The 22,775-nt window shown below is 36.3% G+C and overlaps 1 protein-coding gene across 2 annotated transcripts in view; it reads right to left on the bottom strand.

Annotated features, from left to right (window-relative positions):
* Positions 1-22,775, bottom strand: part of ano8b (anoctamin 8b) — a 131,417-nt gene that overhangs the window by 4,456 nt on the left and 104,186 nt on the right. For both annotated transcript variants that reach the window (XM_030132953.1, XM_030132955.1), the window contains 4 exons: positions 20,335-20,494; positions 17,006-17,413; positions 11,544-11,735; positions 1,888-2,019 (listed from right to left, as the gene is read on the bottom strand). In XM_030132953.1, the coding sequence (XP_029988813.1) occupies positions 1,888-2,019; positions 11,544-11,735; positions 17,006-17,413; positions 20,335-20,494 (892 nt within the window). The remainder of the gene's footprint in view (positions 1-1,887; positions 2,020-11,543; positions 11,736-17,005; positions 17,414-20,334; positions 20,495-22,775) is intronic.

Raw genomic sequence — 22,775 nt, 5'->3', positions numbered from 1 at the left:
ATAACTAGTGCTGGACAGTGATTAAAATTTTTAACTGTGATTAATCGCATGGATTTCTGCGATTAATCACAATTAATCGTATAGCTATGGGGATTTGCCGGCATCAACAGTGTGTATTTCCTTTCAGTAATATTTCAGACTGCAGTACTCCGCTGATAAAAATAATTCCATGTCAGTGCTTCCAAACACCTGTGTCCCCCCCCCCCCCCACCATCTGAAGACATTTCAAATGAAAATGTCCATGAAACAAACCGCTACTGTTACACATGTTTATGTCCACACATGTTTATTTACACTTGTGAGTGATTGACAGGAGTCTTAGTCCCACTAATCAGTACTAATACTAATAAGAACAATAATATGTGATGTTCCGTTGTTCAAAGTAAACAAAGGGGGCCCTCTAGTGGTGGGAATAAGTGTCACTAACATATGTTTTGTCCTTGCGGTGTTCCCGTAGTCAGTTCAGACATAAGAAGGAACTAACAGACACGTTTCTTTCACTCTGTTTGTATGGCCCCAAAAACGTTTGCCTGTGAGTATTTTCTGTTCAGTTGTTGTCAGAATGAATAGTATCAAATGTCTCTGATGTGAACCTTTGTTGCTGGATAAAAAGACATTGTAAATCTTAAATTAATCTGTAAATGCTAATCGTTAGCGTGTCTATGGATTTTCTCATTCAAGTTAGCATCGAGCTAGCAATCTTTTTCCCATTCATTTAAACATATAATGCCATGTAAATGTACTAAGGCAGTGACAGAACTCAGACATATTCTGTTTGTATGTGTCAGTTTTACAGTGAGTCTACAGGAACAGATTTGGACAGAAGTTTTCGGCATCCATCTTTTCTTGGTAAACCTGTTGTCTATCTGCAGCTAATCGCTACACGCACACAAGCAGAAGAATAGGAGTTAGAATAAAACGGCATTAACGGGAGAGAAAAAAAATTGTTGGCATTATTTAATGAACGCGGTAATAACGCGTTAACTTGCCCAGCCCTAATCATAACATTATTTTTGTGCAATCCCAACAAAGGAACTAACAATATTCAATAAAAGAGTGTTAAATAATAATAAATAAAATATAAATAAAAAGAAAAACAAAAAAACTAAAATGAACCTCCACAATATCTGCATTTGAATAAATACTTAAAAATATCAATTAGAGCTGTAACCGATTAATCGACTAGGTGCTTGAAGTCAATGCAAAAAGTACTGATTCGATTAATCGACTCGAATTGATCGAAGGGAAATATTCTACTGCAGTTTTCCTGAATTGAAGCTTCTTTGTGCGTCACAATAAGCGTCCGTGTGAAACACAACAGTGGAACCAATGTTTAACAGCAGAGAAATGAAGGAAACAAAGCTTTGATTCAGGAGAATTGTGGTTGAATGATTTTTTTTGGATCACTTTGAGTTGATTAATCGGTTGCAGCTCTAATATCAATACAGTAGTTTTTAATATGGATACAGTATTGTGAAATGAAAAATTGCGATATATTGTAGAAGTGATATTTTCTTACACCCCTATATGATGCATGAACTACTGCAGGGACGACAACATTTAGGCCGTTAAATTCTCCTCCTGATGGGTCTGACTTCTTTATCAGGCCAAGACAGAGCTGCAGGCTGTTTACCTTTTTCCAAATATAGACGCCACAGAAGCACAGCTGACAGAAACCTTTTAAATATGTTACAAGAACAGGGAGAAACGGCTCCAGCGGCTTCAATGTAACACACTTGAACTCTGCTTTTACAACAGAGGCGACGTCGGACACTCATTTTGCACAGGTACACCTTTCATCCGCCTCAGTATAAACAGTACATACGGACTCTACGATCAGAACCGTCTATAGAGTTCGTAGATATGCGACTTCTGAAGCTGCGGTACCTCGAGGATGACGATGGAGATGATGGCCATCTCTGGGCTGAGCCACGGGAAGAGACGCTGCAGCTGACCGCACTGACCAATCAGGTAACAGTTGACTATGATGGCGATCAGGCCCATGGCTTCCATCGCAGTCTGGGAAGGACAAAACACAAAAAGAGGTCAGCGTGTGTTTCACTTCAGTTTGGTTTAATTCTGTTTAGACCTTTCAGCACGTTACTGGTGCCATACAGTCACCGAAAAAATGATCAGACCACCTTTGTTTTCTTCAATTTCTTGTTCATTTTAGTGCCCGGTCCAACTAAAGGTCCATTTGTTTGGACAAATATAATGAGAACAACAAAAACAGTTGATAAGAGTTTCATTTCAGAGCTGGTATCTAGTCATTTTTAAACTGAAAAACTATTTCACATAATGAATATTTCTTTGTCAGGGGAGATAATGAACAACAAAAAATTAAAGAAACACAAAGTAACACTGAGCATGAGCTATCAGCCTAAAACTTATTTTAAATAGCAGTAAAGGTCAAGAATTTGTAATTAAGAGCTGCTTTTTTAATGAGTATTTGTCAATATTGCAAATGTATGACAAATAGAGTGAATCGACTAGAATTCTGCTGATTCTGAATAAGGTTTTATCTTGAAAAAATAATGTCGCCAAGAAAAAATGTGGTTTATCCACGGAAAGTAAAGGAAGGAAGGAAGGAAGGAAGGAGAAAGAAAGAAAGAAAGAAAGAAAGAAAGAAAGAAAGAAAGAAAGAAAGAGGATGGATGGATGAATGGATGGATGGAAGAAAGGATGGAAGAAAAGTTGGGTAAAAGAAAGAAAGAAAGAAAGAAAGGACGGATGGAGGAAAGGTGGGTAGAAGAAAGGATGGACAGCCTGTTTTTTTTTGCCTGTGTCCTCTTGTCTTCTTTCAGTCCTAAATATCTGGGGTCAGTTCTGTTCATCTGTTCTGACTTTTACAGACGGGTTCATTTTCCTTTAACTCGTCTGTAAACAGACTGTTCCTCCTCTAACACTGGTTCTTATTTACAGTCGTTTTAGTTTTTTTTTTCTTTAACTGTAAACAGACTGTTCCTCCTCTAACACTGGTTCTTATTTACAGTCGTTTTAGTTTTTTTTTTTTCTTTAACTGTAAACAGACTGTTCCTCCTCTAACACTGGTTCTTATTTACAGTCGTTTTAGTTGTTTTTTTTTCTTTAACTGTAAACAGACTGTTCCTCCTCTAACACTGGTTCTTATTTACAGTCGTTTTAGTTTTTTTTTTTTCTTTAACTGTAAACAGACTGTTCCTCCTCTAACACTGGTTCTTATTTACAGTCGTTTTAGTTGTTTTTTTTTCTTTAACTGTAAACAGACTGTTCCTCCTCTAACACTGGTTCTTATTTACAGTCGTTTTAGTTTTTTTTTCTTTAACTGTAAACAGACTGTTCCTCCTCTAACACTGGTTCTTATTTACAGTCGTTTAGTTTTTTTTTTCTTTAACTGTAAACAGACTGTTCCTCCTCTAACACTGGTTCTTATTTACAGTCGTTTTAGTTTTTTTTTCTTTAACTGTAAACAGACTGTTCCTCCTCTAACACTGGTTCTTATTTACAGTCGTTTTAGTTTTTTTTTTCTTTAACTGTAAACAGACTGTTCCTCCTCTAACACTGGTTCTTATTTACAGTCGTTTTAGTTGTTTTTTTTTTCTTTAACTGTAAACAGACTGTTCCTCCTCTAACACTGGTTCTTATTTACAGTCGTTTTAGTTTTTTTTTCTTTAACTGTAAACAGACTGTTCCTCCTCTAACACTGGTTCTTATTTACAGTCGTTTTAGTTTTTTTTTCTTTAACTGTAAACAGACTGTTCCTCCTCTAACACTGGTTCTTATTTACAGTCGTTTTAGTTTTTTTTCTTTAACTGTAAACAGACTGTTCCTCCTCTAACACTGGTTCTTATTTACAGTCGTTTTAGTTTTTTTTTCTTTAACTGTAAACAGACTGTTCCTCCTCTAACACTGGTTCTTATTTACAGTCGTTTTAGTTTTTTTTTCTTTAACTGTAAACAGACTGTTCCTCCTCTAACACTGGTTCTTATTTACAGTCGTTTAGTTGTTTTTTTTCTTTAACTGTAAACAGACTGTTCCTCCTCTAACACTGGTTCTTATTTACAGTCGTTTTAGTTTTTTTTCTTTAACTGTAAACAGACTGTTCCTCCTCTAACACTGGTTCTTATTTACAGTCGTTTTAGTTTTTTTTTCTTTAACTGTAAACAGACTGTTCCTCCTCTAACACTGGTTCTTATTTACAGTCGTTTTAGTTTTTTTTTCTTTAACTGTAAACAGACTGTTCCTCCTCTAACACTGGTTCTTATTTACAGTCGTTTTAGTTGTTTTTTTTTTCTTTAACTGTAAACAGACTGTTCCTCCTCTAACACTGGTTCTTATTTACAGTCGTTTTAGTTTTTTTTTTCTTTAACTGTAAACAGACTGTTCCTCCTCTAACACTGGTTCTTATTTACAGTCGTTTTAGTTTTTTTTTTCTTTAACTGTAAACAGACTGTTCCTCCTCTAACACTGGTTCTTATTTACAGTCGTTTTAGTTTCTTCTTTCTTTAACTGTAAACAGACTGTTCCTCCTCTAACACTGGTTCTTATTTACAGTCGTTTTAGTTGTTTTTTTTTTCTTTAACTGTAAACAGACTGTTCCTCCTCTAACACTGGTTCTTATTTACAGTCGTTTTAGTTGTTTTTTCTTTAACTGTAAACAGACTGTTCCTCCTCTAACACTGGTTCTTATTTACAGTCGTTTTAGTTTCTTCTTTCTTTAACTGTAAACAGACTGTTCCTCCTCTAACACTGGTTCTTATTTACAGTCGTTTTAGTTGTTTTTTTTTTCTTTAACTGTAAACAGACTGTTCCTCCTCTAACACTGGTTCTTATTTACAGTCGTTTTAGTTGTTTTTTCTTTAACTGTACACAGACTGTTCCTCCTCTAACACTGGTTCTTATTTACAGTTGTTTTAGTTTTTTTTTTCTTTAACTGTAAACAGACTGTTCCTCCTCTAACACTGGTTCTTATTTACAGTCGTTTTAGTTGTTTTTTTTTCTTTAACTGTAAACAGACTGTTCCTCCTCTAACACTGGTTCTTATTTACAGTCGTTTTAGTTTTTTTTTTCTTTAACTGTAAACAGACTGTTCCTCCTCTAACACTGGTTCTTATTTACAGTCGTTTTAGTTTTTTTTTCTTTAACTGTAAACAGACTGTTCCTCCTCTAACACTGGTTCTTATTTACAGTCGTTTTAGTTTTTTTTTTCTTTAACTGTAAACAGACTGTTCCTCCTCTAACACTGGTTCTTATTTACAGTCGTTTTAGTTTTTTTTTCTTTAACTGTAAACAGACTGTCCCTCCTCTAACACTGGTTCTTATTTACAGTCGTTTTAGTTGTTTTTTCTTTAACTGTAAACAGACTGTTCCTCCTCTAACACTGGTTCTTATTTACAGTCGTTTTAGTTGTTTTTTTTCTTTAACTGTAAACAGACTGTTCCTCCTCTAACACTGGTTCTTATTTACAGTCGTTTTAGTTGTTTTTTCTTTAACTGTAAACAGACTGTTCCTCCTCTAACACTGGTTCTTATTTACAGTCGTTTTAGTTTTTTTTTCTTTAACTGTAAACAGACTGTTCCTCCTCTAACACTGGTTCTTATTTACAGTCGTTTTAGTTGTTTTTTTTTTCTTTAACTGTAAACAGACTGTTCCTCCTCTAACACTGGTTCTTATTTACAGTCGTTTTAGTTGTTGTTTTTTTCTTTAACTGTAAACAGACTGTTCCTCCTCTAACACTGGTTCTTATTTACAGTCGTTTTAGTTGTTTTTTTTTTCTTTAACTGTAAACAGACTGTCCCTCCTCTAACACTGGTTCTTATTTACAGTCGTTTTAGTTGTTTTTTTTTTCTTTAACTGTAAACAGACTGTTCCTCCTCTAACACTGGTTCTTATTTACAGTCGTTTTAGTTTTTTTTTCTTTAACTGTAAACAGACTGTTCCTCCTCTAACACTGGTTCTTATTTACAGTCGTTTTAGTTTTTTTTTCTTTAACTGTAAACAGACTGTTCCTCCTCTAACACTGGTTCTTATTTACAGTCGTTTTAGTTTTTTTTTCTTTAACTGTAAACAGACTGTCCCTCCTCTAACACTGGTTCTTATTTACAGTCGTTTTAGTTGTTTTTTTTCTTTAACTGTAAACAGACTGTTCCTCCTCTAACACTGGTTCTTATTTACAGTCGTTTTAGTTTTTTTTTCTTTAACTGTAAACAGACTGTTCCTCCTCTAACACTGGTTCTTATTTAGTCGTTTTAGTTTTTTTTTCTTTAACTGTAAACAGACTGTTCCTCCTCTAACACTGGTTCTTATTTACAGTCGTTTTAGTTGTTTTTTTTTTCTTTAACTGTAAACAGACTGTTCCTCCTCTAACACTGGTTCTTATTTACAGTCGTTTTAGTTGTTTTTTCTTTAACTGTAAACAGACTGTTCCTCCTCTAACACTGGTTCTTATTTACAGTCGTTTTAGTTGTTTTTTTTTTCTTTAACTGTAAACAGACTGTTCCTCCTCTAACACTGGTTCTTATTTACAGTCGTTTTAGTTGTTTTTTTTTTTCTTTAACTGTAAACAGACTGTTCCTCCTCTAACACTGGTTCTTATTTACAGTCGTTTTAGTTGTTTTTTCTTTAACTGTAAACAGACTGTTCCTCCTCTAACACTGGTTCTTATTTACAGTCGTTTTAGTTTTTTTTTCTTTAACTGTAAACAGACTGTTCCTCCTCTAACACTGGTTCTTATTTACAGTCGTTTTAGTTTCTTCTTTCTTTAACTGTAAACAGACTGTTCCTCCTCTGACACTGGTTCTTATTTACAGTCGTTTTAGTTGTTTTTTTTTTCTTTAACTGTAAACAGACTGTTCCTCCTCTAACACTGGTTCTTATTTACAGTCGTTTTAGTTGTTTTTTTTTTCTTTAACTGTAAACAGACTGTTCCTCCTCTAACACTGGTTCTTATTTACAGTCGTTTTAGTTTCTTCTTTCTTTAACTGTAAACAGACTGTTCCTCCTCTAACACTGGTTCTTATTTACAGTCGTTTTAGTTGTTTTTTCTTTAACTGTAAACAGACTGTTCCTCCTCTAACACTGGTTCTTATTTACAGTCGTTTTAGTTTTTTTTTTTCTTTAACTGTAAACAGACTGTTCCTCCTCTAACACTGGTTCTTATTTACAGTCGTTTTAGTTGTTTTTTTTTTCTTTAACTGTAAACAGACTGTTCCTCCTCTAACACTGGTTCTTATTTACAGTCGTTTTAGTTTTTTTTTTCTTTAACTGTAAACAGACTGTTCCTCCTCTAACACTGGTTCTTATTTACAGTCGTTTTAGTTTTTTTTTCTTTAACTGTAAACAGACTGTTCCTCCTCTAACACTGGTTCTTATTTACAGTCGTTTTAGTTTTTTTTTCTTTAACTGTAAACAGACTGTTCCTCCTCTAACACTGGTTCTTATTACAGTCGTTTTAGTTTTTTTTTTCTTTAACTGTAAACAGACTGTTCCTCCTCTAACACTGGTTCTTATTTACAGTCGTTTTAGTTGTTTTTTCTTTAACTGTAAACAGACTGTTCCTCCTCTAACACTGGTTCTTATTTACAGTCGTTTTAGTTGTTTTTTTTTTCTTTAACTGTAAACAGACTGTTCCTCCTCTAACACTGGTTCTTATTTACAGTCGTTTTAGTTTCCTCTTTCTTTAACTGTAAACAGACTGTTCCTCCTCTAACACTGGTTCTTATTTACAGTCGTTTTAGTTTCTTCTTTCTTTAACTGTAAACAGACTGTTCCTCCTCTAACACTGGTTCTTATTTACAGTCGTTTTAGTTGTTTTTTTTCTTTAACTGTAAACAGACTGTTCCTCCTCTAACACTGGTTCATATTTACAGTCGTTTTAGTTTTTTTTTCTTTAACTGTAAACAGACTGTTCCTCCTCTAACACTGGTTCTTATTTACAGTCGTTTTAGTTGTTTTTTTTCTTTAACTGTACACAGACTGTTCCTCCTCTAACACTGGTTCTTATTTACAGTCGTTTTAGTTTTTTTTTCTTTAACTGTAAACAGACTGTTCCTCCTCTAACACTGGTTCTTATTTACAGTCGTTTTAGTTTTTTTTTCTTTAACTGTAAACAGACTGTTCCTCCTCTAACACTGGTTCATATTTACAGTCGTTTTAGTTTTTTTTTTCTTTAACTGTAAACAGACTGTTCCTCCTCTAACACTGGTTCTTATTTACAGTCGTTTTAGTTGTTTTTTTTCTTTAACTGTAAACAGACTGTTCCTCCTCTAACACTGGTTCTTATTTACAGTCGTTTTAGTTGTTTTTTTTTCTTTAACTGTAAACAGACTGTTCCTCCTCTAACACTGGTTCTTATTTACAGTCGTTTTAGTTGTTTTTTTTCTTTAACTGTACACAGACTGTTCCTCCTCTAACACTGGTTCTTATTTACAGTCGTTTTAGTTTTTTTTTTCTTTAACTGTAAACAGACTGTTCCTCCTCTAACACTGGTTCTTATTTACAGTCGTTTTAGTTGTTTTTTTTCTTTAACTGTAAACAGACTGTTCCTCCTCTAACACTGGTTCTTATTTACAGTCGTTTTAGTTTCTTCTTTCTTTAACTGTAAACAGACTGTTCCTCCTCTAACACTGGTTCTTATTTACAGTCGTTTTAGTTGTTTTTTTTCTTTAACTGTAAACAGACTGTTCCTCCTCTAACACTGGTTCTTATTTACAGTCGTTTTAGTTTTTTTTTTCTTTAACTGTAAACAGACTGTTCCTCCTCTAACACTGGTTCTTATTTACAGTCGTTTTAGTTTTTTTTTTCTTTAACTGTAAACAGACTGTTCCTCCTCTAACACTGGTTCTTATTTACAGTCGTTTTAGTTTTTTTTTTTCTTTAACTGTAAACAGACTGTTCCTCCTCTAACACTGGTTCTTATTTACAGTCGTTTTAGTTGTTTTTTTTTTCTTTAACTGTAAACAGACTGTCCCTCCTCTAACACTGGTTCTTATTTACAGTCGTTTTAGTTTTTTTTTCTTTAACTGTAAACAGACTGTCCCTCCTCTAACACTGGTTCTTATTTACAGTCGTTTTAGTTTTTTTTTCTTTAACTGTAAACAGACTGTTCCTCCTCTAACACTGGTTCTTATTTACAGTCGTTTAGTTGTTTTTTTTCTTTAACTGTAAACAGACTGTTCCTCCTCTAACACTGGTTCTTATTTACAGTCGTTTTAGTTTTTTTTTTTCTTTAACTGTAAACAGACTGTTCCTCCTCTAACACTGGTTCTTATTTACAGTCGTTTTAGTTGTTTTTTTTTTCTTTAACTGTAAACAGACTGTCCCTCCTCTAACACTGGTTCTTATTTACAGTCGTTTTAGTTTTTTTTTTCTTTAACTGTAAACAGACTGTCCCTCCTCTAACACTGGTTCTTATTTACAGTCGTTTTAGTTTTTTTTTCTTTAACTGTAAACAGACTGTTCCTCCTCTAACACTGGTTCTTATTTACAGTCGTTTTAGTTTTTTTTTCTTTAACTGTAAACAGACTGTTCCTCCTCTAACACTGGTTCTTATTTACAGTCGTTTTAGTTTTTTTTTTCTTTAACTGTAAACAGACTGTTCCTCCTCTAACACTGGTTCTTATTTACAGTCGTTTTAGTTTTTTTTTCTTTAACTGTAAACAGACTGTTCCTCCTCTAACACTGGTTCTTATTTACAGTCGTTTTAGTTGTTTTTTTTCTTTAACTGTAAACAGACTGTTCCTCCTCTAACACTGGTTCTTATTTACAGTCGTTTTAGTTTTTTTTTCTTTAACTGTAAACAGACTGTTCCTCCTCTAACACTGGTTCTTATTTACAGTCGTTTTAGTTGTTTTTTTTTCTTTAACTGTAAACAGACTGTTCCTCCTCTAACACTGGTTCTTATTTACAGTCGTTTTAGTTTTTTTTTTCTTTAACTGTAAACAGACTGTTCCTCCTCTAACACTGGTTCTTATTTACAGTCGTTTTAGTTTTTTTTTTCTTTAACTGTAAACAGACTGTTCCTCCTCTAACACTGGTTCTTATTTACAGTCGTTTTAGTTGTTTTTTTCTTTAACTGTAAACAGACTGTTCCTCCTCTAACACTGGTTCTTATTTACAGTCGTTTTAGTTGTTTTTTTTTTCTTTAACTGTAAACAGACTGTTCCTCCTCTAACACTGGTTCTTATTTACAGTCGTTTTAGTTGTTTTTTTTTTCTTTAACTGTAAACAGACTGTTCCTCCTCTAACACTGGTTCTTATTTACAGTCGTTTTAGTTGTTTTTTTTCTTTAACTGTAAACAGACTGTTCCTCCTCTAACACTGGTTCTTATTTACAGTCGTTTTAGTTGTTTTTTTTTTCTTTAACTGTAAACAGACTGTTCCTCCTCTAACACTGGTTCTTATTTACAGTCATTTTAGTTTTTTTTTTCTTTAACTGTAAACAGACTGTTCCTCCTCTAACACTGGTTCTCATTTACAGTCGTTTTAGTTGTTTTTTTTCTTTAACTGTAAACAGACTGTTCCTCCTCTAACACTGGTTCTTATTTACAGTCGTTTTAGTTTTTTTTTCTTTAACTGTAAACAGACTGTTCCTCCTCTAACACTGGTTCTTATTTACAGTCGTTTTAGTTGTTTTTTTTTTCTTTAACTGTAAACAGACTGTCCCTCCTCTAACACTGGTTCTTATTTACAGTCGTTTTAGTTGTTTTTTTTTCTTTAACTGTAAACAGACTGTTCCTCCTCTAACACTGGTTCTTATTTACAGTCGTTTTAGTTGTTTTTTTTCTTTAACTGTAAACAGACTGTTCCTCCTCTAACACTGGTTCTTATTTACAGTCGTTTTAGTTTTTTTTTCTTTAACTGTAAACAGACTGTTCCTCCTCTAACACTGGTTCTTATTTACAGTCGTTTTAGTTGTTTTTTTTTCTTTAACTGTAAACAGACTGTTCCTCCTCTAACACTGGTTCTTATTTACAGTCGTTTTAGTTGTTTTTTTTTCTTTAACTGTAAACAGACTGTTCCTCCTCTAACACTGGTTCTTATTTACAGTCGTTTTAGTTTTTTTTTCTTTAACTGTAAACAGACTGTTCCTCCTCTAACACTGGTTCTTATTTACAGTCGTTTTAGTGTTTTTTCTTTAACTCGTCTGTAAACAGACTGCCCCTCCCGTCCCACTGGTTCTTATTTACAGTCGTTTTAGTTGTTTTTTTTTTTCTTTAACTGTAAACAGACTGTTCCTCCTCTAACACTGGTTCTTATTTACAGTCGTTTTAGTTTTTTTTTCTTTAACTGTAAACAGACTGTCCCTCCTCTAACACTGGTTCTTATTTACAGTCGTTTTAGTTTTTTTTTCTTTAACTGTAAACAGACTGTTCCTCCTCTAACACTGGTTCTTATTTACAGTCGTTTTAGTTTTTTTTTTCTTTAACTGTAAACAGACTGTCCCTCCTCTAACACTGGTTCTTATTTACAGTCGTTTTAGTTTCCTCTTTCTTTAACTGTAAACAGACTGCCCCTCCCGTCCCACTGCTTCTTCTTTCCACTCGTCCTTCTGCGTCCACTCTGACCTGCCACTGGCCGATGCTCTCCACTCTCAGGCCGAAGGGTCTCTGCAGCCCGGTGCACAGCTTAAAGGCGTCGCTGCGGATCTCGATGATGTTGTTGATGAGAGCGCACATGGCGGCCAGAGGGAAGGCGGAGGAGAACAGCACCACGTAGCCGAACTGGACAAACATCTCCTGGTAGTCCTGGAAGGTGTCCTGAGGAGGAGCAGCAGGACCAGGACAGAGTTTAAACACCAGAGAAACTCCCAGGAAGAACACAGGAGTTTATTCAAAGGGCTCATATTTGTCTAAAGCCACTTTTCTGAGTCTGTGCTTCATTTCTTTGTGTATTTGGACCCTAATAGTTCAGACGGTTTGAATTGGAACCTCCAGCTGCTGCAAAGACATCTGTATATTCATGTGGACAGACATCAAGTGGATTTCTACAACCTGTTGACATTACATTTTTTTTAAGTTTGTTACATTTTATAACTAGAAGCACTTGGAGAGTGCAGACCTCTGCCAAGGCTGATCAGTGCCCCCCCCCCCCCCCCCCCCCCCCCCCCCATCACACTGTGTCTAATTCACATGTACAAAGTTGAGGCATAATGTTGTTAAAAATGCACTTATTTTTCTTGCAAAATTTCAGTTTTTTTCAGGTTATTTACTTCTTTTTGTGAAAGGATGGTTTGTAAATGTAAATATTTTTATAATTCAGTGTTTTTATTGCACTGAAACAAAGAGAAAAACTTGAAGTTGCCATTATTTACTGGCTGTTATCCTATTATTTTACTGGTCCAGCCCATCTGAGGTCAAACTGGATTGAATGTGAAACCTGGAAGAAAATGAATTTGACATCCCTGATATTATATTATATTAATGTTCTGCTCATTTATGATCAGCTGACTCAAACTACACTTGAAGCACAACACTATCACAGTAAATATAGACACTGAAGACTGTAGATGTATTTATGTTACAGTCGCTCCACCCAGTGTGAGAAACATGATCCAAACACGTCAAGAACACAGCCTGAGTGCAATGACTTATGTTTTTTACTTCCACGTACTAAATAAAAATACCCGTCTATTCCAAATATAAAATAGAAAAACAGGTTTTGACATTGACAAACAGACAGACAGTAAAGTACCTGATGCCTGAAGCACACATGTGTGTACTCGTCAAATTCATGTCACGTCCGTTTGTTTACGTCGACTGATTTTAATTTAGATCATGTGAAGCAGTAAATAAAAATTAGAAGCATTTATTCATTCATTCATTCTGCTGGAGCCGATCCCTACCAGCACATGTTAGAAAATACTTTCATTTTCTGAATGACTGAACTTTTCTTCAGTGGTAGAATGTAATTAAGTATCTTTAAGCAAGTGTTTTACTTAAGTCAGGGTTCCTACACATTTGTACACTTTAGACTTTTTTAGATCTCTTTAAAAATACTTAGAAAAGAATTTAATTCCCTATTGAACGTGTGCCTGTTGTTGTTGTACTTTATAATACAGAAGTAACCATTACTGTGTACTGGTCAGGATGAACTGAGGAGGGGCAGGGTTCTGGGGGGGGGGGGGGGTTGTTTATTTCATTATATATTTAATTTGATTTAATTTCTTTTTTTTTTTGCTACACTCTAATTAGAAGGCTCTTTCATTTGTTGTTTTTTATGCATGCATTTATGTCTATGTATGTATGTATGTATGTATGTATGTATGTATGTATGTATCTATCTATCTATATGTGTGTCTATATGCATACATGTTTATACTTTGAAAAATCGGACCAATGTCCCTGTATCTTAGCGGCCAAATTCAAAGCTTTGGGAAATGTATCCAGATCCATTTATTCTCACCCAGTTCTGTGTATTTATTCTATTACAGAAATAGTCCATGTTTTGCTCATATTCCAATCAGATCTGTACAAAATTCAAATTCCAACTTGATATCATTGATACTGATTTATTGGATCAATCCACTTCCTATCTGTTATATTGGGGAAATTTTTCAAAGTGGCACCAAATCCAGAATCAGATCCGGATCCAAATAATTTCACTAACTTTTGTTGACATCATCATAAAGAAGCTGTATACCAAGTTTGAAGTCAATCGGAATTGTAGTTTCAGAAAAGAAGACAATTGAAAGTTTTGTAACGGACGACAGACAACGATGACGACACCAGATGCCTCATGACGACAATAGCTCACGGCCTGTCGGCTGGTAAGCTACAACAGAAAATAGGAAGGGAAATTGTAATTCTTTGATTGGTGTGTCCTATTTGTCTTCAATAAAAAATATTGAAAAAAAAAAGAGAAGAATTTAATTTTAATTTTATTTCTAGGGGTGTAAGAAAATATGGGTTCTGCAATGTATCGCAATATTTCATTTCACAATACTGTATCAATAGTAAAAAGTACTGTATCGATATTTTTAGGTATTTATTTAAATGCAGATATTGTGGAGGTTCATTTTTGTTTTGTTTTTCTTTTTTGTTTATATTTTATTTATTATTAATTAACACTCTTTTATAAAATAATGTTTGTTCCTTTGTTGGGATTGAACTCAAATAATGTTCTGATGTTAGTTGTGAACTAATAGAATATGAACATTTGAACAGGATCTGACACTGTAATGTCTGTAAAACACAATTTCAGTTTGAACACAGGAACATTTAGTGATATAACATTACATCCTGTTGGGATCAAATACAAATGTGTTTGGTATTTGTGCAGATTTCTGGTGTAATTCAATTCTTCCAGGAAATAATCATTTAAAAAAACAGAAACAAACAAAAAATTGCCATATTAACAGCATCATGATATATCCTGATATATCGTATCGTGATCCTAGTATTGTGACTTGTATCGTATCACCAGATTCTTGCCCTATCTCTTTCATGGCCACACTGGCAAAAGCCATGATTCCTACAATTTAGGAAAACGTATTTATTTACTCCGACGCCTTGATTCCCACTGTTCTGAGTTGAACTGATTGACATTATTAAATTTTCACTTCCTCATGCTTACTTTTCACTTGCGAGCCGTCCTGTAACCCTTTAAAACCTGACGTGTCATGGCTGACACACCCTGTGCATGTACAGTTTGGACGGCTGTGACTGTTTCACTGTCAGTGCAACTGGAAAAACTCCAACAGTTTCTGAAACCTGACAAGCTGCGCTTCAAAGGGTTTATTGGGTCATTATGGTCATTTCACTGACGCCTGGACTAGAAGCTGGAGAAACAGCCGTTTTAGCAGAATTAGAATATGCAGTAAACTGTAAACTACTGCTAGATGTTGAAAGTTTTAAGTACTCTACAAAAATGGGCAAAAGGACTCACAGCATATTTTCTAAACTTTTTAGAGTCAAAATTAAAAAAAGTCCAGACGGATAATTTTAGGCTTAGGGTTTATAGGGTTAAAGTTACCAAAGTCAGCTTTCTCAGGTGACGGGTGCGAATAACGGCTGCACGTGTTGGGCTGAATGTTCTGCAAAGTTAGCGATAACTGGCTCCTAATTTCAATATAAATTGTCGGGTTGGAACGGGTGGAACTGAGTCGACTAACGTTACTTTCTTTGCAGCTTGGACATTTAACAGACATATTTAACAGACATATTTAAACCCAATACAGCCAACAAGTTTACCGCAACATGACTTAAGACCTACCATATCAAATGTAATACCTTGAAAAGAGTTTTTTAAGGTATTAAATGCAGATCTGTAAATTCAAGACTTTTTGAGACCCTGTGGGAACCCTGGAAGTACAAGTCTGTAATACATGTACTTAACTTCAGTATTTCCTTTGTATGCAACTTCATATTTAATTCTCTCTACATCTAACAGACAGTTCTCTACTACATTTATCTTCCAGATTTAGTTCCTTTTCTGTTTTTCACACCCCTCATCTCCAGTGAAAACCTATATTAGATATTCATGATGAATTGAAGGACGGGGTGTTCCTTTATTTACTGACTTTGTAACCCTCCTCCTCATCCTTCTTCTTGGTTTAATAAATTCTTTGACAACCCTCCTGTCACGACATGTATTGAAAGGAACTTCAGATTAGTTTATAAAGTCGTGTCCAACAGGAACCTCTGTTAGAGTCGACTGAATATAATCAGTGTATGTAGGTATTTTCTGTTACTGTAAAACTATCGTCTTCAAGCTGTTTTGCACATGTTGTGACAAATGTGTCCATTTAATTTGGTAATGTTTCATATACACACCTGACGTGATCAGTTTTTGCTGTTTCAAAGTAAAAAGTGACAAATAACGCTCTTGGATTTGTTGGAAAATGCGTCATCACAAAGCTGAAAATCGGACCAATGGCCCTGTAGCTTAGCGGCCAAATGAAAAGCTTTAGGAAATGTATCCAGATGCCGTTTATTCTCCCCCAGTTCTGTGTATTTATTCTATTACAGAAACAGCCCATGTTTTGGTCATATTCCAATCAGATCTGTAAAAAATTCAAATTCCTTGAAAACTTGATATCATTGATACTGATTTATTGGATCAATCCACTTCCTATCTGTTATGATGGGAACATTTTTCAGCCAGGTAAGCTAAACATGGGCTGAAAACACATATATGACCCAAATAGATGAGTATATGCTGGGGTGCTGCAGCCAAATGTGGACCCCATGGAAGGTAAATGTGGTGGACCCTTCAGAAAGAAATTATCTGTAAAATACGCTGGTGTTTTTTGTTGATTTTCTTTTATCTTTTATTGTTGAAGGTATGACTGTCAGTTGTAATGATGCACTTATGTATGTGTGGACGTGTGTACATGTGGTTATGCGTGTATTCATTATTATTTATTTTTGTGAGTTTTATTTTGATTAATGGCTTGGCACATTAAATTTCTTGTCTGCAGTGACAGACGTATATTGATTTGCACCTGCTTCCCAATATAAAAAAAAATAAAAAAATAAATAAAAAAAAAAATTATCTGTAAATCTGTCATGGGGGGGTGTTGAACATACTGCAACAACTGGAGGTATAGGGGTGTGTTTCATAAGTACTGTAACAACTGCAATGGCCATGAAAATAAAAGTAAAACTTAACTACCTATACCTTTTCAGTCATTATTCAACATATTATTCAACACATGATTCTTGATTTTGTGATTCTGTGATTTTTTTTTCTTTCTTTTGCGTGAAATGTCAATACTGTGTACAATATTTGGTGTTGTCATGACTGAATAAACTACTGCTACTACTACTAAAACTACTACTAACTTTGAATGTCTCTTTACTGCAGAGATTACACAAAATTATCACGACTTTTAACCTATGTCCACTGGGCCCCCTGGGAATGCTGGGCCCCATGAATTTATCATGTTCACCCCCCCCTTAACAGTGCCTCAGAGTAGATGGTGTATGAGTATGTGACGTAGGCCATTATTTTCAGAAGGTGATGATATTTAGAGGCAGATCATTTCTGACAGATCCTTCATATTTAAGGCTTTTGCGTCCGTTCTTACCGCGTACGTCTGCATGCAGCTCTCTATCTCCGCCTGAGTGAGCGTGGTGCTCTCTCTCTCCTCGGGGGGGTCCATCCATGACTCCCTCTTGGTTTTGGGTTCAGTCCTCTCTGCGCTCCTGCCTCTTCTTCTGTGTCGCAGAGACGCACCGCCGTCCGACCCCGAAGGCAACGGGGCAGTGCTGGCAGCAGCTCCGGCAGTGTGAACGCCCTCCACCGCCGCTGCTGCCGCCGCCACCCCCCCACCTCCACCGGCCTCCTTTATGTCGTGGATGCCGTTGTCATCGTCGTCGTCACACATCTCAAACATAGAGGCCGGGTCCATTCCCTTTTCCACCATGGTGGGGCTTCCCTCCTCCAGGAAGCTGTTGTCCATGGACGGTCCACTGCAGGCAGGCCTTCTGTCCACCTACATACCAGCAATTAAACACAACAGCAACAGAATTACATACAATTTCTGCAAGTTTCTGTATATGCAAGAAGAAGAAGTTACGTGAACATTGGAAAAAATAAAAGACTAAGGGATTTATCAGGCGTGGGTATGGGTTTAGGGTTCATATTGACAACATTTCCAATTCCAAATAAGAATATTGGCAGAAAAAGACAAATACTACAGTGTTTTCAATAATGCAGTGATGCAAGACGGGGGGGGGGGGCGCAGTGGTTAGCATTGTCACCTCAAGAAGGTCCTGGGTTCAATTCCAACACCAGGAACCTTTCTGAATGGAGTTTGCATGTTCCACCATCCAGACATGCACTAATACAGGGGTGTCCAGTCCTGGTCCTCGAGAGCCACTATCCTGCGTGTTTTAGACGTTTCCCTCTTCCATTCCACCTGACGGTCGTTATCAGACTTCTGCAGAGCTTGATCATAGGCTGATCATTTGAATCAGGTGTGTTGGAAGAGGGACACATCTAAAACATGCAGGACAGTAGCTCTTGAGGACCAGGACTGGACACTCCTGCACTAACAGGTTAACTGGCTAAAAAGCTAAGCTAAAAAAAAGTTGCTCATTGGTGTGAATGTGACAGTGACTGGTTGTTGGTCTCTATATACGTCAGCCTTGTGATGAACTGGTGACTCGTCCAGGGTGAACCCCGCCTTCGCCCAAAGGTAGCTGGAATAGGCTCCAGCACCCCTGCAACCCTCTCGAGGATACAGCAGTTCAGAGGATGACTGAGCGACTGACAGTAAAGCAGATAAATAAATGTGTATTCATGTTTAAATACAAGGTTTTATCTACGGTAGAGTCCAGGTAGCAATAGTTAGTACAACACAGATTTTTAATGACACCTTTAAAGTGGTTCTATGTAGTAGAATATTCCAAACTATCACCAGCAGGAGGCACTCTGGTACCAGAACACACTGGGAGCAAAACCACCAACAAATCAACCCTATGTATCCACAGACTGGATCAGTCACTGACTAAAGTATAAAAGTCATTGTTTCCACACATCTGGATTATGCAATCATCAAGTTTTGTTCTTCAAACTAAAACTCAGACACTTGTTTTGACAGTGTCTTATAATGTTCCTGTGCTGTGACAGCTGATAGTTTACATTATAGCTCTGTTAGCTTAGCTCTGTTAGCTTAGCTCTGTTTTCAGACTGAAAACAGCCACAGTCTAATCACCTGCAGCTATCGAATATTTTAGTATTCGAATATTCTACTGAAAATTTCTTCGATTAATTGAGTAATTGGATAAAACTTACTTTTGCTTGGTTAAAGAGCATTTATAAAAACACAAGAGGAAATAAGGTATTTCACTTAATAATGAAGGACCAATTGGTTTCCTTTTTATTTATTTTTTTGATAATTAACAGTTTTGTTACATTCATATTATGCATATGCAACAAAATGTAGTTTCTTGACTAGAAACATTTTCAGAGGCAATTGCAAATACAAATAAAAATAAATAAAATTTAATTACTTTCAACTTCGTATTTCATGTAAGTATCAAAAATATAAGGCATTAATAAATAAAAAAAAAAGGCATAAACATCGCCTTTTTGATGTGTAACTGAACTTTGTCAGCTGTAAGTTTCAGAATTTTCAATTTAGACAAAACAGGAATGTGTTGTGGCAGAAAAGAGGAAAGAACATTTGAACAGAACTGAACGAGTCCATGCATGAACAGTTTGACACATTTCTGCGAAATTCAGGAGAATCAAGGCAATGACACCCCCCCCCCCCCCCCCCCCCCCGCTGCTTCATTTTTGCAGTAGTAGTTGGATTTTGCCAAAATTCAGCCGTGACAAGTTAAGAGAAAGTTTTCCCCCATCCGTGCACCATTCCGTCCGTGCTTTTGGGAAATTAACCGTTCAAATCACGGCTCGCTGCCTAAATCTCTGCTTGTGAAAATCGTACTAAACTCTCCACACATTGGACAGTTCCATAATGAACACACACCTAACCCTCTGCACGGCTAACGTTATGTTAGTAAGGTACATTAACGTTAATCTCATTGATTTGCGCTAGGTTAATTCTATTTTAACGTGGGTCTTCTGCTCCATTCTGGGTGTTTTAGGAGCAGATGCTCCATCACAGATGTGCTGTTGTTTTATGGAAGGGCCGTGTTACATCAGATCCATGTTACAGTGTTCACCTGCTGTTCAGTCTGAAATGCTTCCACACTAACGACATTTTCTGTCTTTGTTATTGTGTTTTTTTTGTCTTTCGTCATCATTGCTGTATTCACTCGTCTGTCTATGCTCGTCTCTTCTATCTTCCCGCTGCTTCATCTGAACACTTCCGCGTCCTCTGTCATCTTCCTTTGCATGAGTGACGTAGGCATGTTGTGACACATTAAATAGTCCGTGCAAAATGCCGTGCTCTGAACTTTACAATTAAACAAGTGATTCTTTGAGGCAGAGAATATTCCTCGATCATTTTTTGTAATCGAGGTACTCGAATTACTCGAGGAATCATTTCACCCCTACAACCAATCGAAGAGTAACTTATTCTTCTGTTAGAAGTGTAATAATGTTGGAAATTTTGGTAAGGGGGCGCTAGCCAAAAGTATGAGGGCGCAGCGCCGCTGTTCCCCGGTTCAGAAAAACCCTTGAGAATACAAAGGTCATGTTAATTCTACATATAACCCCTTTAATGTCCGATCGTACTTTCTCCACTGTCTTTCATTTTCCTGTTAGTTATGACTTTATGGCTCCACTAGTTTTTTTTTGTTTGTTTTTTTTGACAGTTTGCAATCATCCGCCTTCTCCTGGATCGTATCCTGGAGGTTTTTAATAAGGTCTGAATATTTGTATTACTGTCTTATTTTCTTCCACGGTTGTTTGTGCGTTAGATTTTCTGCGTGACCTAAACGTTACCTTCTCTATGAAGCTGACTTTCCTCAGCTTCAAACCACAGTCGATCAGACTTTCCTCCTCCGTCTCTCCTTCGCTGAACCTCCCGCTGTCGGCCTCGTCCCTCTCTCCTCCCTCCTCCTCATCAGGGACGCCGCATCCCCCATTCAAGCACTTCTTTTCCCTGAGCAGAGCGAACAGGAGACGTCAGACCAAACATGTGTAATAGCTGCTCATGGTGCTGTTTTGATGGTTATTAAAGTCCATCTGGCATGAGTCATCACTGCACAGACACCAGCACAGCTGATAAAAGCACCTCTGTTCTGATCTCAGTTTGTCTTTTTATAAAATTTAATGATTTGACTGAGAACGGAACACATATAAATCTAATAAATCAACCGTTTCTACCTATTTTTGCCTCAGCAGTCAGTCTGTGTTGACATTTACAACATATATATTCTCTGCGTCTGTAGAAGCCAATAATGTAATAACGTCCAATAACGTAATAAATTTGCTATTTTTAAAATGTAATCACCCAATAATGTAATATCTGGCCAATAACGTGATAAAAGTCCTGAACTGATAACGTAATAGTTTTTGGCCGATAACGTTATAACTTATTACGTTATTGGCTCAGTTATTGCATTTGCAAAGATTTTTTTTTTTTTTTACCAGGCCAATAACGTAATAACCAGCCAATAAATTATAATTAGGGGTGTAAGAAAATATCGGTTCTGCAATATATTGTGATATTCCATTTCACAATACTGTATCGATATTAAAAAGTACTGTACTGATATTTTTAGGTATTTATTCAAATGCAGATTTTGTGGAAGTTCATTTTTGTTTTTTTTGATTATCTTTTTGGTTTATATTTTATTTATTATTATTTAACACTCTTTCATTAAATAATGTTAGTTCCTTTGTTGGGATCGCATAAAAATACTGTTCTGATGTTAGTTCTGAACTAACAGAATCTGAACATTTGAACAGGATCTGAAACTGTAATGTCTGTAAAACAGAATTTCAGTTTGAACACGGGAACATTTAGTGATATTAACATTAGATCCTGTTCTGATCAAATAAATATGTGTTTAGTATTTGTGCAGATTTCTGGTGTAATTCAATTCTTCAAGGAAATAATCATTAAAAAAAAAAGAAACAAACAAAAAACTTGCCTTTTTAACAGTTGTTATGACCCTGGGTCCTAATTTGTTTATATGTATATATGTTTTCTGTTTAGTGTGTGTGTTCTCTCCCGTCCTGTAGGTGTGCTGTGCCCTTTTTGTGTCTGTCTAGTTTTTTGTACGAAGCTGCTGATTGGTGGAGTGTGACTGCCCGGCCCCTTTAAAGACGGCCCTGGTTCCAGCCGTTCTCTCTCTCTTGCCTCCTGCCAGTTTCCAACCGTGTGTTCCTGTGTGTGGTCGTCAGTCTTCATGCTTTCGTGTGATACTTCGTCTGTATATAGTTGTAAATAGAGTTTTTGTAAATTGATCCTTTTTCTGGTAGGGGAGGTCGGCCTTTTTGTTTCACCTTTTCTCCTGTTTTTGCTTAGGGAGTTTAGGTTAGTGTTCTGTATTTTATTTTGTGCATTTATTTTGGATTAAGTAAGTTAGTTTGAACTTTGAAGAAGATATTTTTTGTTGTTTTAGCCATGCCCTCCCCTAACCCTTCTCTAGTTGCTGAGAAAAATAATAAATACTGTGAACTTCAGTTTGTGACTGACGTGTGTGCTTGGGAGCTGGGAGGCGACAAAAGTAGAGCACATTATGTTCGCCCTGGTGAAACCCTAGGCCGGGACGTAACACAGTATCATGGTATATCGTATCGTGATCCTAGTTTTGTGATTTGTATCGTATGGCCAGATTCTTGTCAATACACAGCCCTAGTTATAACGTTATTGGCCAAACGCTATTACGTTATGGGTTCAGGACTTTTATTATACTCAGTGCCAATGAAAACGCAACACTTGAATGTGTTTTATTGTTCCTGAGCTGCATCAATATGTTTCAGTTTCACCTGTATAAGATGATCCCAGACAATTTCTTAACAACCTGAGACGGGTTGAGCTATTGTCACGCTTGAATGAACTTGTCTGCATTCATAAGACTTGTTTTTGTCATTGCTCAGCAATGAACTGCTCAACTTAAGGAGCTGTGGTCAGTTCAGGAGTGGTCATGTTCTGGATATAAAGACAAGCTGAAAAGCACCAAAATCATTTGCAACTAGAAGCACTCGGAGAGCGCAGACCTCCGCCAAGGCTGATCAGTGGCCCCCCCTGTGGGCCCCCCCCCACGCCAAGGAGGTAATGTTTTTGCCAGGGTTTGTTTGTTTGTTTGTTTGTCTGTCCGTTAGTGTGCAACATAACTCAAAAAGTTATGGACAGATTTTGATGAAATTTTCAGGGTTTGTTGGAAATGGGCCCCCCTGTGGGCCCCCCCAACCCCGATCACCACCAAAATTTA

This window comes from Sphaeramia orbicularis, chromosome 4 (genome assembly GCF_902148855.1).
Source record: "Sphaeramia orbicularis chromosome 4, fSphaOr1.1, whole genome shotgun sequence".
Lineage (NCBI taxonomy): Eukaryota > Metazoa > Chordata > Actinopteri > Kurtiformes > Apogonidae > Sphaeramia > Sphaeramia orbicularis.
This window is presented reverse-complemented; position numbering and strand designations above follow the sequence as displayed.